Here is an 18,125-nt window from a genome sequence, read left to right as displayed (position 1 = left end):
GTTACATTAGAACACTGATAGCTTTCAGGAATCTCTGAATATCCATTGACATGTATATATTTTTTTTTAGTAGACATCCCAAAGTATTGATCTAGGCCCATTTTGGTATATTTCATGCCACCATTTCACCGCCAAATGCGATCAAATAAAAAAAATTGTTCACTTTTTCACAAATTTTTTCACAAACTTTAGGTTTCTCACTAAAATTATTTACAAACAGCTTGTGCAATTATGGCACAAATGGTTGTAAATTGTTCTCTGGGATCCCCTTTGTTCAGAAATAGCAGACTTATATGGCTTTGGTGTTGCTTTTTGGTAATTAGAATGCCACTAAATGCCACTGCGCACCACACGTGTATTATGCCCAGCAGTGAAGGGGTTAATTAGGGAGCATGTAGGGAGCTTTTTGGGGTAATTTTAGCTTTAGTGTAGTAGACAACCCCAAGTATTGATCTAGGCCCATTTTGGTATATTTCATGCCACCATTTCACCGCCAAATGCGATCAAATTAAAAAAAACGTAACATTTTTCACAATTTTAGGTTTCTCACTGAAATCATTTACAAACAGCTTGTGCAGTTATGGCACAAATGGTTGTAAATGCTTCTCTGGGATCCCCTTTGTTCAGAAATAGCAGACATATATGGCTTTGGCGTTGCTTTTTGGTATTTAGAAGGCCGCTAAATGCCGCTGCGCATCACACGTGTATTATGGCTAGCAGTGAAGGGGTTAATTAGGTAGCTTGTAGGGAGCTTGCAGGGTTAATATCACATTTAGTGTATAGCTCAGCCTCCCACCTGAAACATCAGACCCCCTGATCCCTCCCAAACAGCTCTCTTCCCTCCCCCACCCCACAATTGTCCCCGCCATCTTAAGTACTGACAGAAAGTCTGCCAGTACTAAAATAAAAGCTATATTTGGGTTTTTTTGTGTGTTTTTAAAAAAAGCATATTTACATATGCTGCTGTGTACTATCCCCCCTTAGCCCCCAACCTCACTGATCCCTCCCAAACAGCTCTCTTCCCTCCCCCACCCCACAATTGTCCCCGCCATCTTAAGTACTGGCAGAAAGTCTGCCAGTACTAAAATAAAAGCTATATTTGTTTTTTTGTGTGTTTTTAAAAAAAGCATATTTACATATGCTGCTGTGTACTATTCCCCCCTTAGCCCCCAACCTCACTGATTCCCCCCCCCCCCCAAACAGCTCTATAACCCTCCCGCTCTAACTTAATCTGCGCCATCTTGGGTACTGGCAGCTGTCTGCCAGTACCCAGTTTAGAAGAAAACATGCTTTTTTTTCATTTTTACTAAACTTTTCTGTAGTGTAGCTTCCCCCCACACCAACCCAAACCCCCCACCCCTCCACGATCTCTTTTTGTGCTTTTGCACAAACAAGATTTGGGCATTTCTTACTAAAAATATTTTCCGTAGTGTAGTGGTTCGTGCACGCGCCCGCCCGTGCACGCGCCCGCCCGCCACCCTCCGTGCACGCGCGCGCCCCCTAACTGTCCCGCCCCCCTTGACCTCACAGCGCACACCGATGGCCGCCCACCCGCCTCCCAAGCCGGCTCCCACCAACGATACCGGCCATCGATGTCCGGTGCAGAGAGGGCCACAGAGTGGCTCTCTCTGCACCGGAAGGCCATGTAAGGTTATTGCAGGATGCCTCCATATCGAGGCATCACTGCAATAACCGGAAAGCAGCTGGAAGCGAGCAGGATCGCTTCCAGCTGCTTTCCACACCGAGGACGTGCAGGGTACGTCCTCAGGCGTTAACTGCCTTTTTTTTGAGGACGTACCCTGCACGTCCTCGGTCATTAAGGGGTTAAAGAACTCATCAACTCTCTCTCTCTGTTAAAATGGACTCCCATCACTCTTCATTAAAACAGGAAATCAGAACCTCAGTCGCTGACCTCAAAAGAGAAATCTCGTCACTAGGCGAAAGAACTGATACTCTAGAACACAAACATGAATATTTGGCAACAGATCATAGCAATCTCCTCGCATATTCCAAGACATTGGCAGAAATTATCTCAGACCTTGAAGTAAAACTAGCGGGCCTTGAGGCTAAGTCTAGGTGCAACAATGTGCGTCTTAAAGGCATACCTGAAAATGTTTCAACTGCCAACCTCACTAAATATCTTGAAGAGCTGTTTGCAGTGTTGGTAAACTCCCCACAAGATCAAGAAGCAAAAATTGACAGAGCCCACAGACCAATTAGACCAAGAAACTACAATCAGGCTCAACCTAGGGATGTTATTGTGAGACTCCACCACTACACTTTCAAGGAAAAATCCTCAAGGCTGCCTTTATGACTAGAGACCTACCAGATCCTTATAAAGAGATACAGTTCTTCCCCGACTTATCTACTCATACGTTGTCAAAGAGGAGATCGTTCCAGCCAATTACCCAATGTTTACGCAAGCACTCCATTAAATATAGATGGGGATTCCCGGTGCGGATATTCTTTCAACATGATGGACTCTCTTACACTGTGTCTAGCCTAAATCAAGGAATGGAGATTCTCAACAAATTAAACCTTCTGCAGAATTCTAAAACTACACTTTCTATACGTCAAGAACCCAAATCTACTCAGAGACTCTCCTGCTTCTAGCTCCACAAATCTGGAACCCACCTCCCTGCGGATAGATGCATCAGAATGGAACCCCAAGCCTAGAAGATCTTCACCTGCCTCTAAGAGGCGGAACATTACTCAGCAGGACACGTAAATGCTATTGCTAAACAGAGCACATTATGGCAGTCTAAACAACAAATATGTACAGGGTATGTATTAACTACTTAGTATACTCTATCAACAGAAGAATGTCTTTACAACACTTGGACCTGAATGTTCTTTGTCTAACCTGACTGTAAAGTTTTCCACTAATGTTATTTCTTCCGTACAGGTTTAATTCTAGATCATGAAATGACTATTATTGACCGGTTACACAGAAAATGTCCACTCTTGAACAGGATGATTTATAAGTGCTTTATTTAGATACTCTCCCTGATACTTGGAGTTTTATTCTCATTTATAGTCTATTACATTTCTTTCCCACTTTGCTACAAAGTTTGTACTGACGTTAATATATTTAGCCTACTATGACTGTGTTCATATGTGGATTTTTCCTCCATTAGGTCCTTAGTAGATCACTCAGGCTACTCTGACATAATGCTTATAGATCTGACATAATGCTTATAGATCTGACATATAAGCCTGTTGCAGCCCTGCCCTTAAATCCCTCACTCTCACACCAAAATGTTATTTAGGGCAGGACTAAACAAATTTAAAAAGGCAGATGGAGGAAATCTTCTATAAAACTTAAAATTAAGCTAGCGCTATTATTAACCGAGTATAGAGAGAAACTAACTCCAATTAAAACTTTATGAGAAATCTTTTTGAAATGCTACAGAGGGAGATTTAGTCGATAATGTTATATTTTAGTTTTAAATGACTGTTTGTTCTTGTATTGATGCATAGTAAGTTTTTCTTTCTTATTCATATTATGCTCTTGATTATATTTCAGATCTCCATGTGACAAGGTACGGTCTAACTTTTGTAAAGTTTCATTTTAGTTATATAAGTTAGAACCAGGAATAATCCGGATTCAAGTTTGCTGGTTCTTAAGTTATAATTAATTGTCTATTCTCTTATTGGTTATATATATATATTGGTTATCCGCCCCCCCCCCCCTTTAGACGGTGACCATTGCTTTATCATTATAACTTATTTTACTATTATTATATTAAAACCCCCTACTCATAGCGGTGCTTACCCGCTGAATATCCCCCATTACCCTCCAAAAACAACAACTATTATTCCTTGAGCTTCAGTGCACCTGGAATTTGCAGGAATAAAAATCCAGGCCCTACTTAGATATACAGTAGTTACCTATTCTAAACCCTCCTATTTTTTGACATCGTGAATTTGTAGTTAAGTTAAAACTGCAAGTTCACATATAGAAATAAATGGATTATACACTAGGGCAAGCATGTCTTAAAGGGACAGTAAACCTTAAAAATGATGTTATATAATTCTGCACATAGTGCAGAATTATATAACATTATTTAAGTGCTATAGTTCTAAAACCCTTTTTTACCTTTTAATATGTAAAAATGATGGCGCTTTTACAGACCCGCTCTCTGCTGAGCGGGTCTGTAATATTTAGTCAGCGCATCGGGCCAGCTGTATAGTCACAGCCCGGCCCGACCGCGCCATAAGACTAAGTGCAGCTCGCTCCTGTCACAGGAGCGAGCTGCACTTAGTGCTATGGCGCGGTCGGGCCGGGCTGTGACTATACAGCTGGCCCGATGCGCTGACTAAATATTACAGACCCGCTCAGCAGAGAGCGGGTCTGTAAAAGCACCATCATTTTTACATATTAAAAGGTAAAAAAGGGTTTTAGAACTATAGCACTTAAATAATGTTATATAATTCTGCACTATGTGCAGAATTATATAACATTATTTTTAAGGTTTACTGTCCCTTTAAACCCGATTGTGGGTTGTAGCTTTTGTGTTCGAGATATACTGAATGTTTCAAGGTTAAGATATAAGTTCAATGTCTTATTCTGTTTTTTTTTTTTTTTAATATGAATGTATTTTATATACGTGAAAAAAGGAAAAATGAGGATACAATTTATGCATACCTACTCTCATACCCTAAGTACCGTTTTTTTTTTTTTTTTTCAAAGGTACTAAATTAAACTATTATAACTGTCATAAGCCGTTACTAAAATTTTACACCATGATAACCTGAAGTTGTATGACGGCTCAAACCATGTAACACCCATGTTTTTTCTCTTGTTAAATTTATATTGTTCCTCAATAAAAAATTATTTAAACAAAAATAAAAAAAATACAATAATAATAATAATAATAAAGGTGGCCCTCGGTTTACAGCGGTTCAATTTGCACCATTTCAGAACAACTTTTTTTTCAGTCATGTGACTGCTGTTGAAAAGCATTGAGAAGCAGTGCATTGATTAAAAAAGCCAGTAGGTGGAGCTGTCCGCTTGTGTTGCAGCAAAGATATGCAAGCCAAGCAAGCTGAAATTAATCAGTTTAACCAGACCGGAGCTATCGAGCAGATTTCAAAGGATCAAGATCTTCCTGTCTATAAATCATTCCAGATTGGAATGCATAGAAATATCAGTTTGCAGAAAAATGCAAGTAATGTCTGTGTTGTGTGATTATTTTATTAGTTTTATAATGCTGTTTAGCAAATGTTTTTGTTCATTTAACTTTGTTTAATTATATATTCTGTGTTGTGTGATTATTTTTTTAGGTTTATAATGCTATTTAGCATGTAAAGTCTTCATTTCAAAGATTTAAAAATAATGTATTAGGTGTTACTTATGACCATTTTGAAAAGGGCCTGGAACCTAACTCCCTCACTTCCCATTGACTTAAATTATAAACTGGGTTTCAGTTTACAACGGTTTCGATTTACAACCATTTCTTCTGGAACCTAACCCCGGCGTAAACTGAGGGCTACCTGTAATAGATATATATATCTCACAGTGTACTGAGATTTTGATTATTTCAATGGTTGCCACCATGGTTTAAAGGAGTAATGTATATACTGTAGTTTTCTTTGTGTTTTCTTCATTCTTACATTTTTTTAAGACCAGCACAACCTACAGAGAAAACCTGTTTTTGAGATGAAAATTAAAAGGTATATGAATTCATTATTCAAATAAAGCTTTTCAGCAAGCACTAGCCATGTGCTGAACCAAAAATAGGCTGGCTCCTAAACTCACATTGCCAATTTTCAAATAAAGATAGCAGTTGAAAGAAGAAAAAAATTAATAGGAGTAAATTAGAAAGGTGGTTCAAATTGCATGCTCTATCTGAACCAATAAAAAAAATTGGGTTTCATATCCCTTTAAGATGGATCTCTACCATTCTGAATTACAGTAATATTCATAATAATGTTATTCGTTCTATACACTGCCATAAATGTTGCAAATGCCAAAAAAAGGGTGGTACAGGGTGTATAACTTGATTGGTTTGCATAGCAACTGCACTGTCCCGATTTAACAAATCTTCAGAATTAAGCATTCATCATCTTACATTTACAAGGATTAAAAGGGATTACAAACAGCTAGCATGAGATTACTTTATAAATAGCCAAAGTGCACAAAAAGCCCATATACAGATGTATTATTAATAACAATAATAAAAAAATAAAAAAAACTTGCCTATGGTTTTGTTATCACAAATCAAACTTTAATAAAAGAATAACAAATTTTAAAAAGAAAATGCTATGAAAGTGCTTAAAGGGACATTCCAGCCAAAATTGGAAACCACATGGATGCATTTCAGTTTTGAATTGAAGCATTTTTGTAATATACATGCATTAGTAAAAATGCTTCTAATAAAAGCTATAGCTGTTTCAAAAGTGTATTTAAGTATGCACCGTGCGCCAGCATTTTAAACACAGCACTTGTTCAGAGAGTCTAAGGTGCTTATATCATCTGGTAATTACTCATTATGTTAATTGCTAACATAATACAAGCCCCACTGTTGCTCTGAGCAGCTGCAGTATTTAAAATGCTGGTGCACAGAGAATATCTAGCTATGCTTCACATGAACATGCAGAGAAAAATGTTATTACTAAAACAGTGATAACTTTTACTAGAAGCATTTTTGCCAATGCATGTATATTGCAAATATATTTCTATTCAAAGATATTACTCATCAATGTGCGTTTATATTTTGACTGGAATGTCCCTTTAAAACTGCATTTGGAGTGACAAACATATACTGACCTCACTGAGGTAAATAAAAAAGGAACATGTAGATCCATCAACACCATAACTGGAGTAGCACACATCAGACTTCCACATGTCCTTCATCCACTGGAAAAGGGAAAAAAATAAAAAAAAGATCATATGGTCATTAGCTGAATACAGAATATGTACTTCGCTGCAGCTATATATTTGTCTCAAAGAGGAGAGAACACCACAGGTTCTTAACAATACTCATCTGCTGGGAAGTCTCTAGAAAACAGAATCTACAGGATATAAACGTTGTCAAATCAATGAAAACAAATTTGCAATAACAAAAAACCTTTTAATAAAAATATATATATATATATATATATATATATATATATATATATATATATATATATATATAATTTATTTATACACACACATATAAAAGTTAGATTTGTTTGTAAACTTATTTTTTTATTCCAGCAACAATAATTTAAGGGATCTTGCTGTACTAAAAATACTTCTTAGATCATCTTGGCTTTATATTATTGGGCCCATCGAATGTTCACTAAACAATAGTGGAATAAGCGTTTTATGAACAGATTGTGTTTAATTCCTCTATAATCCCCACTACACATGCTGCCACCATTGTAAGGGCTCCATTTATCATTGTAATTCTTCTACATTTGCACCTATAAATGCACCTGTCGTAATCGTTCTATTATTGTAAAATACGCCTAAAAAACATAATTTATGCTTACCTGATAAATTCCTTTCTCCTGTAGTGTAGTCAGTCCACGGGTCATCCATTACTTATGGGATTATAACTCCTCCCTAACAGGAAGTGCAAGAGGATCACCCAAGCAGAGCTGCTATATAGCTCCTCCCCTCTACGTCATACCCAGTCATTCGACCGAAAACCAAACGAGAAAGGAGAAACTATAGGGTGCAGTGGTGACTGGAGTATAATTTAAAATTTAGACCTGCCATAAAAAACAGGGCGGGCCGTGGACTGACTACACTACAGGAGAAAGGAATTTATCAGGTAAGCATAAATTATGTTTTCTCCTGTTAAGTGTAGTCAGTCCACGGGTCATCCATTACTTATGGGATACCAATACCAAAAGCTAAAAGTACACGGATGACGGGAGGGTCAGGCAGGCTCTTTACACGGAAGGAACCACTGCCTGAAGAACCTTTCTCCCAAAAACAGCCTCCGAAGAAGCAAAAGTGTCAAATTTGTAAAATTTGGAAAAAGTGTGAAGTGAAGACCAAGTCGCAGCCTTGCAAATCTGTTCAACAGAGGCCTCATTCTTAAAGGCCCAAGTGGAAGCCACAGCTCTGGTAGAATGAGCTGTAATTCTTTCAGGAGGCTGCTGTCCAGCAGTCTCATAGGCTAAACGTATTATGCTACGAAGCCAAAAGGAGAGAGAGGTGGCCGAAGCCTTTTGACCTCTCCTCTGTCCAGAATACACGACAAACAGGGAAGAAGTTTGTCGAAAATCCTTAGTTGCCTGTAAATAAAATTTCAGGGCACGGACAACGTCCAGATTGTGCAAAAGTCGTTCCTTCTTTGAAGAAGGGTTAGGACACAATGATGGAACAACAATCTCTTGATTGATATTCCTGTTGGTAACTACCTTAGGTAAGAACCCAGGTTTAGTACGCAGAACTACCTTGTCTGAATGGAAAATCAGATAAGGGGAATCACAATGTAAGGCCGATAACTCAGAGACTCTTCGAGCCGAGGAAATAGCCATTAAAAACAGAACTTTCCAAGATAACAGCTTGATATCAATGGAATGAAGGGGTTCAAACGGAACACCCTGTAAAACCTTAAGAACTAAGTTTAAGCTCCATGGTGGAGCAACAGTTTTAAACACAGGCTTAATCCTGGCCAAAGCCTGACAAAAAGCCTGAACGTCTGGAACTTCTGCCAGACGTTTGTGTAAAAGGATGGACAAAGCTGAGATCTGTCCCTTTAAAGAACTAGCGGATAAACCCTTTTCTAAACCTTCTTGTAGAAAAGACAATATCCTAGGAATCCTAACCTTACTCCATGAGTAACTCTTGGATTCGCACCAATGCAAGTATTTGCGCCATATTTTATGGTAAATTTTCCTGGTGACAGGCTTCCTAGCCTGTATTAAGGTATCAATCACTGACTCCGAGAATCCACGCTTTGATAGAATCAAGCGTTCAATCTCCAAGCAGTCAGCTTCAGAGAAATGAGATTTGGATGTTTGAAAGGACCCTGCACCAGAAGGTCCTGTCTCAGAGGTAGAGACCATGGTGGACAGGACGACATGTCCACTAGGTCTGCATACCAGGTCCTGCGTGGCCACGCAGGCGCTATTAGAATCACCGATGCTCTCTCCTGTTTGATCCTGGCAATCAATCGAGGAAGCATCGGGAAGGGTGGAAACACATAAGCCATGTTGAAGGCCCAAGATGCTGTCAGAGCATCTATCAGAACTGCTCCCGGGTCTCTGGACCTGGACCCGTAGCAAGGAAGTTTGGCATTCTGGCGAGACGCCATGAGATCCAGATCTGGTTTGCCCCAACGCCGAAGTATTTGGGCAAAAACCTCCGGATGAAGTTCCCACTCCCCCGGATGAAAAGTCTGACGACTTAGAAAATCCGCTTCCCAGTTCTCCACGCCTGGGATGTGGATCGCTGATAGGTGGCAAGAATGAGACTCTGCCCAGTGAATTATCTTTGAGACTTCCATCATCGCTAGGGAACTCCTTGTTCCTCCCTGATGGTTGATGTAAGCCACAGTCGTGATGTTGTCTGACTGAAACCTGATGAACCTCAGAGTTGCTAACTGAGGCCAAGCCAGAAGAGCATTGAAACTGCTCTTAATTCCAGAATATTTATGGGAAGGAGACTCTCCTCCTGAGACCATGATCCCTGAGTCTTCAGGGAGTTCCAGACAGTGCCCCAACCTATCAGGCTGGCGTCTGTTGTTACAATCGTCCAATCTGGCCTGCTGAAGGGCATCCCCTTGGACAGATGTGGCCGAGAAAGCCACCATAGAAGAGAATTTCTGGTCTCCTGATCCAGATTCAGCATAGGGGACAAATCTGAGTAATCCCCATTCCACTGACTTAGCATGCACAATTGCAGTGGTCTGAGATGCAGGCGTGCAAAGGGTACTATGTCCATTGCCGCTACCATTAAGCCTATTACCTCCATGCATTGAGCCACTGACGGGTGTGGAATGGAATGAAGGACACGGCAAGCATTTAGAAGTTTTGTTAACCTGTCTTCTGTCAGGTAAATTTTCATTTCTACAGAATCTATAAGAGTCCCTAAGAAGGGAACTCTTGTGAGTGGCAATAGAGAACTCTTTCCTTCGTTCACTTTCCAGCCATGAGACCTTAGAAATGCCAGTACAAACTCTGTATGAGACTTGGCAGTTTGGAGACTTGACGCTTGTATCAGAATGTCGTCTAGGTACGGAGCTACCGATATTCCTCGCGGTCTTAGTACCGCCAGAAGAGAACCCAGAACCTTTGTAAAGATTCTTGGAGCAGTAGCTAACCCGAAGGGAAGAGCTACAAACTGGTAATGCCTGTCTAGGAAGGCAAATCTTAGGTACCGGTAATGATCTTTGTGAATCGGTATGTGCAGGTAGGCATCCTTCAAATCCACTGTGGTCATGTACTGACCCTTTTGGATCATGGGTAAGATTGTCCGAAGAGTTTCCATTTTGAACGATGGAACTCTTAGGAATTTGTTTAGGATCTTTAAATCCAAGATTGGTCTGAAGGTTCCTTCCTTCTTGGGAACCACAAACAGATTTGAGTAAAACCCTTGTCCGTGCTCCGACCGCGGAACCGGATGGATCACTCCCATTATTAAAAGATCTTGTACACAGCGTAGAAACGCCTCTTTCTTTATCTGGTTTGTTGACAACCTTGAAAGATGAAATCTCCCTTTTGGAGGAGAAGCTTTGAAGTCCAGAAGATATCCCTGAGATATGATCTCTAACGCCCAGGGATCCTGGACATCTCTTGCCCAAGCCTGGGCGAAGAGAGAAAGTCTGCCCCCTACTAGATCCGTTTCCGGATTGGGGGCCCTCACTTCATGCTGTCTTAGGGGCAGCAGCAGGTTTTCTGGCCTGCTTGCCCTTGTTCCAGGTCTGGTTAGGTTTCCAGCCTTGTCTGAATCGAGCAACAGATCCTTCCTGTTTTGGAGCAGAGGAAGTTGATGCTGCTCCTGCCTTGAAGTTACGAAAGGCACGAAAATTAGACTGTCTAGCCCTTGGTTTGGCTCTGTCTTGAGGCAGGGCATGGCCCTTACCTCCAATAATGTCAGCGATAATTTCTTTCAAACCGGGCCCGAATAATGTCTGCCCTTTGAAAGGTATGTTAAGCAATTTAGATTTAGAAGTCACATCGGCTGACCAGGATTTTAGCCACAGCGCTCTGCGCGCCTGAATGGCGAATCCGGAATTCTTAGCCGTAAGCTTAGTTAGATGTACTACGGCATCAGAAAACATAATTTATGTAAGAACTTACCTGATAAATTCATTTCTTTCATATTAGCAAGAGTCCATGAGCTAGTGACGTATGGGATACACATTCCTACCAGGAGGGGCAAAGTTTCCCAAACCTTAAAATGCCTATAAATACACCCCTCACCACACCCACAATTCAGTTTAACGAATAGCCAAGAAGTGGGGTGATAAAAAAAGTGCGAAAGCATATAAAATAAGGAATTGGAATAATTGTGCTTTATACAAAAAAATCATAACCACCACAAAAAGGGTGGGCCTCATGGACTCTTGCTAATATGAAAGAAATGAATTTATCAGGTAAGTTCTTACATAAATTATGTTTTCTTTCATGTAATTAGCAAGAGTCCATGAGCTAGTGACGTATGGGATAATGATTACCCAAGATGTGGATCTTTCCACACAAGAGTCACTAGAGAGGGAGGGATAAAATAAAGACAGCCAATTCCTGCTGAAAATAATCCACACCCAAAATAAAGTTTAATAAAAAACATAAGCAGAAGATTCAGACTGAAACCGCTGCCTGAAGTACTTTTCTACCAAAAATTGCTTCAGAAGAAGAAAATACATCAAAAAGGTAGAATTGAAAAAGTATGCAAAGAGGACCAAGTTGCTGCTTTGCAAATCTGATCAACCGAAGCTTCATTCCTAAACGCCCAGGAAGTAGAAACTGACCTGGTAGAATGAGCTGTAATCCTCTGAGGCGGAGTTTTACCCGACTCAACATAGGCAAGATGAATTAAAGATTTCAACCAAGATGCCAAAGAAATGGCAGAAGCTTTCTGGCCTTTTCTAGAACCGGAAAAGATAACAAATAGACTAGAAGTCTTTCGGAAAGACTTAGTAGCTTCAACATAATATTTCAAAGCTCTAACAACATGCAAAGAATGCAATGCTTTCTCCTTAGAATTCTTAATATTAGGACATAATGAAGGAACCACAATTTCTCTACTAATGTTGTTGGAAATCACAACTTTAGGTAAAAATTCAAAAGAAGTTCGCAACACCGCCTTATCCTGATGAAAAATCAGAAAAGGAGACTGGCAGAAGAGATGGCCAAAAGGAACAAAACTTCCCAAGAAAGTAATTTAATGACCAATGAATGCATAGGTTCAAAGGGAGGAGCTTGAAGAGCTCCCAGAACCAAAATCAAACTCCAAGGAGGAGAAATTGACTTAATGACAGGTTTTATACGAACCAAAGCTTGTACAAAACAATGAATATCAGGAAGAATAGCAATCTTTCTGTGAAAAAGAACAGAAAGAGCAGAGATTTGTCCTTTCAAGGAACTTGCAGACAAACCCTTATCTAAACCATCCTGAAGAAACTGAAAAAAATTCTCGGCATTCTAAAAGAATGCCAAGAAAAATGATGAGAAAGACACCAAAAAATATAAGTCTTCCAGACTCTATAATATATCTCTCTAGATACAGATTTACGAGCCTGTAACATAGTATTAATCACAGAGTCAGAGAAATCTCTTTGACCAAGAATCAAGCGTTCAATCTCCATACCTATAAATTTAAGGATTTCAGATCCTGATGGAAAAAAGGACCTTGCGACAGAAAGTCTGGTCTAACGGAAGAGTCCATGGTTGGCAAGAGGCCATCCGGACAAGATCTGCATACCAAACCTGTGAGGCCATGCCGGAGCTACCAGCAGAACAAACGAGCATTCCTTCAGTATCTTGGAGATTACTCTTGGAAGAAGAACTAGAGGCGGAAAAATATAGGCAGGATGATACTTCCAAGGAAGTGAAAATGCATCCACTGCCTCCGCCTGAGGATCCCGGGATCTGGACAGATATCTGGGAAGTTTCTTGTTTAGATGAGACGCCATCAGATCTATTTCTGGAAGTTCCCACATTTGAACAATCTGAAGAAATACCTCTGGGTGAAGAGACCATTCGCCCGGATGGAACATTTGGCGGCTGAGATAATCCGCTTCCCAATTGTCTACACCTGGGATATAAACCGCAGAGATTAGACAGGAGCCCAAACCAAAAAAATTCGAGATACTTTTTTCATAGCCAGAGGACTGTGAGTCCCTCCTTGATGATTGATGTATGCCACAGTTGTGACATTGTCTGTCTGAAAACAAATGAACGATTCTCTCTACAGAAGAGGCCAAAACTGAAGAGCTCTGAAAATTGCACGGAGTTCCAAAATATTGATCGGTAATCTCACCTCCTGAGATTACCAAACTCCTTGTGCCGTCAGAGATCCCCACACAGCTCCCCAACCTGTGAGACTTGTATCTGTTGAAATTACAGTCCAGGTCGGAAGCACAAAAAGAAGCCCCCTAAATTAAACAATGGTGATCTGTCCACCACGTTAGAGAGTGTCGAACAATCGTTTTTTAAAGATATAAATTGAGATATCTTTGTGTAATCCTTGCACCATTGATTCAGCATACAGAGCTGAAGAGGTCGCATGTGAAAACGAGCAAAGGGGATCGCGTCCGATGCAGCAGTCATAAGACCTAGAATTTCCATGCATAAGGTTACCGAAGGGAATGATTGTGACTGAAGGTTTCGACAAGCTGAAATCAATTTTAGACGTCTTTTGTCTGTTAAAGACAGAGTCATGGACACTGACTCTATCTGGAAACCAAGAAAGGTTACCCTTGACTGAGGAATCAATGAACTTTTTGGTAAATTGATCCTCCAACCATGATCTTGAAGAAACAACACAAATCGATTCGCATGAGATTCTTCGAATGAGAAGACTGAGCAAATACCAAGATAATCGTCCAAATAAGGAAATACCAAAACCCTGTTCTCTGAATACAGAAAGAAGGGCACCGAGAATCTTTGAAAAAAATTCTTGGAACTGAGGCTAGGCCAAACGGTAGAGCCACAAAACTGGTAATGCTTGTCTAAAAAGAGAATCTCAGACACTAAAAATGATCTGGATGAATCGGAATATGCAGATACACATCCTGTAAATCTATTGTAGACATATAATGCCCTTACTAAACAAAAGGCAGAATAGTCCTACAGTAACCATCTTGAATGTTGGTATCCTTACATAACGATTCAATATTGATAGATCCGGAACTGGTCTGAAGGAATTGACCTTCTTTGGTACAATGAAGAGATAAAATAAAACCCTAGTCCCTGTTCCAGAACTGGAACTGGCATAATTACTCCAGCCAACTCTAGATCTGAAACACATTTCAGAAATGCTGAGCCTTGCTGTGTTAACTGGGACACGGGAAAGAAAAAAATCTCTTAGCAGGAGGCCTTAACTTGAAGCCAATTCTGTACCTTTCTGAAACAATGTTCTGAAACCAGAGATTGAGAACGGAATTGATCCAAATTCCTTGAAGAAAACGTAATCTGCCCCATACCAGCTGAACTGGAAAAAAGGGCCGCACCTTCATGGGTACTTAGGAGCTGACTATAGGTTTCTATAAGGCTTGGATATATTCCAAACTGGAAAAAGTTTCCAAACTGATACCGCTCCTGAGGATGAAGGATCAGGCTTTTGTTCCTTATTATGAAAAAAAGAACGAAAAAATGATTATTACCCTGGACAGAAAGGGAAAACAAAGTTGACTTAGAAGACATATCAGCATTCCAAGTTTAATCCATAAAGCTTTTCTAGCTAAAATAGCTAGAGACATATACCTGACATCAACACTAATGATATCAAAAGATGGTATCACCAATAAAATTATTAGCATGTTATAGAATAATAATAATGCTATAAAATTATGATCTGTTACTTGTTGTGCTAAAACTTCTAACCAAAAAGTTGAAGCTGCAGCAACATCCGGTAAAAATATAGCAGGTCTAAGAAGATTACCTGAACATAAGTAAACTTTTCTTAGAAAGGATTCAATTTTCTTATCTAAAGGATCCTTAAATTTAGTACTATCTGCCGTAGAAATAGTAGTACATTTTAGCAGGAATAGAGACAGCCCCAAACCTTAGGGATTTTGTCCCAAAAAACTCTAATCTGTCAGATGGCACAGGATATAATTGCTTAAACGTTTAGAAGGAGTAAAAGAATTACCCAAATTATTCCATTCCCTGGAATTACTTCAGAAAAAACATCAGGGAGATTAAACACTTCTGGAATAACTACAGGAGATTTAAAAACCCTATTTAAACGTTTGGATTCAGTATCAAGAGGACCAGAATCCTCTATATCTAAAGCAATTAATACTTCTTTAAAATAAAGAACGAATAAATTCCATCTTGAACAAATACAAAGATTTATCAGCATCAACCTCTGAGACAGAAACCTCTGAACCAGAAGAACCATTATCAGTATCAGAATGATGATGTTCATTTAAAAATTCATCTGAAAAAAAGAGAAGTTTTAAAGGACTTTTATGTAAACTAGAAGGAGAAATAACAGACAGCCTTCTAAATGGATTTTTAAAAAATAAAATCTCTTATGTTTATCAGGAACACTCTGAAATTTAGATGTTGACGGAACAGCAACAGGTAATATAACAGTACTAAAGGAAATTTTATCTGCATTAATAAGTTTGTCATGACATGCAATACAAACAACAGCTGGAGAAACAGATACCAAAAATTTATAGCAGATACACTTAGCTTGGTAGCTCCAGCCCCGGCAGTGATTTTCCTAAAGTATCTTCTGACTCAGTTGCAACGTGGAACATCTTGCAATATGTAATAGAAAAAACAACATATAAAGCAAAATTTAACAAAATCCTTAAATGACAGTTTCAGGAATGGGAAAAAAATGCCAGTGAACAAGCTTCTAGCAACCAGAAGCAATAAATAATGAGACTTAAATAATGTGGAGACAAAAGCGACGCCCATATTTTTTTAGCGCCAAACAAGACGCCCACATTATTTGGCGCCTAAATGCTTTTGGCGCCAAAAATGACGCCACATCCGGAACGCCGACATTTTTGGCGCAAAATAACGTCAAAAAAATGACGCAACTTCCGGCGACACGTATGACGCCGGAAACGGAAAATAATTTTTGCGCCAAAAAAATCCGCGCCAAGAATGACGCAATAAAATGAAGCATTTTCAGCCCCCATGAGCCTAACAGCCCACAGGGAAAAAAGAGTCAAATTTTTGAAAGGTAAGAAAAAATGATTAATTCAAATGCATTATCCCAAATATGAAACTGATTGTCTGAAAAATAAGGAAAGTTGAACATTCTGAGTCAAGGCAAATAAATGTTTGAATACATATATTTAGAACTTTATAAACAAAGTGCCCAACCATAGCTTAGAGTGTCACAGAAAATAAGATTTACTTACCCCAGGACACTCATCTACATGTTTGTAGAAAGCCAAACCAGTACTGAAACGAGAATCAGCAGAGGTAATGGTATATATAAGAGTATATCGTCGATCTGAAAAGGGAGGTAAGAGATGAATCTCTACGACCGATAACAGAGAACCTATGAAATAGACCCCGTAGAAGGAGATCACTGCATTCAAATAGGCAATACTCTCCTCACATCCCTCTGACATTCACTGCACGCTGAGAGGAAAACCGGGCTCCAACTTGCTGCGGAGCGCATATCAACGTAGAATCTAGCACAAACTTACTTCACCACCTCCATCGGAGGCAAAGTTTGTAAAACTGAATTGTGGGTGTGGTGAGGGGTGTATTTATAGGCATTTTAAGGTTTGGGAAACTTTGCCCCTCCTGGTAGGAATGTATATCCCATACGTCACTAGCTCATGGACTCTTGCTAATTACATGAAAGAAATAAACGAATTAGCTAGCTTAAGGGCTTTAAGCTTGTGTGTAATCTCATCCAATGGAGCTGTGTCAAGGGTCTCTTCCAGAGACTCAAACCAGAATGCCGCCGCAGCCGTGACAGGTGCAATGCATGCAAGGGGTTGCAATATAAAACCTTGTTGAACAAACATTTTCTTAAGGTAACCCTTAATTTTTTATCCATTGGATCTGAAAAGGCACAGCTATCCTCCACCGGGATAGTGGTACGCTTAGCTAAAGTAGAAACTGCTCCCTCCACCTTAGGGACCGTCTGCCATAAGTCCCGTGTGGTGGCGTCTATTGGAAACATTTTTCTAAATATAGGAGGGGGTGAGAAAGGCACACCGGGTCTATCCCACTCCTTGTTAACAATTTCTGTAAGTCTTTTAGGTATAGGAAAAACAGTACTCGTTGGTACCGCAAAATATTTATCCAACCTACATATTTTCTCCGGTATTGCAACCGTGTTACAATCATTCAGAGCCGCTAACACCTCCCCTAGTAACACGCGGAGGTTCTCAAGCTTAAATTTAAAATTTGAAATGTCTGAATCCAGTTTATTAGGATCAGATCCATCACCCACAGAATGAAGCTCTCCGTCTTCATGTTCTGCAAATTGTGACGCAGTATCAGACATGGCTCTAGTATTATCAGCGCACTCTGTTCTCACCCCAGAGTGGTCTTGTTTACCCCTAAGTTCTGGTAATTTAGATAAAACTTCAGTCATAACATTAGCCATGTCTTGCAAGGTGATTTGTAATGGCCGCCCTGATGTACTTGGCGTTACAATATCACGCACCTCCTGAGCGGGAGATGCAGGTACTGACACGTGAGGTAAGTTAGTCGGCATAACTTCCCCCTCGTTGTCTGGTGAATTTTTATTAACATGTACAGATTGACTTTTATTTAAAGTTGCATCAATGCAATTAGTACATAAATTTCTATTGGGCTCCACATTGGCCTTTGAACATATTGCACAAAGAGATTCCTCTGTGTCAGACATGTTTAAACAAACTAGCATTTAGCCTAGCAAGCTTGGAAAATACTTTTCAAATAAATTTACAAGCAATATAAAAAACGTTACTGTGCCTTTAAGAAGCACACAAAAACTGTCACAGTTGAAATAACAATCAACCGGATTAGTTATAGAAACCAAATTT

The 18,125-nt window shown here is 39.7% G+C and overlaps 1 protein-coding gene across 1 annotated transcript in view; it reads right to left on the bottom strand.

Moving 5' to 3' along the window:
• Positions 1 to 18,125, bottom strand: part of MGAT5 (alpha-1,6-mannosylglycoprotein 6-beta-N-acetylglucosaminyltransferase) — a 653,341-nt gene that overhangs the window by 499,059 nt on the left and 136,157 nt on the right. Inside the window, exon 6 of the mRNA XM_053712510.1 lies at positions 6,773 to 6,862. Coding sequence (XP_053568485.1) covers positions 6,773 to 6,862 — 90 coding nt within the window. The remainder of the gene's footprint in view (positions 1 to 6,772; positions 6,863 to 18,125) is intronic.

The sequence above is a fragment of the Bombina bombina genome, chromosome 1, assembly GCF_027579735.1.
Source record: "Bombina bombina isolate aBomBom1 chromosome 1, aBomBom1.pri, whole genome shotgun sequence".
NCBI lineage: Eukaryota > Metazoa > Chordata > Amphibia > Anura > Bombinatoridae > Bombina > Bombina bombina.
Note: the sequence above shows the minus strand (reverse complement) of the source record. Positions and strands in the feature narration are given on the sequence as shown.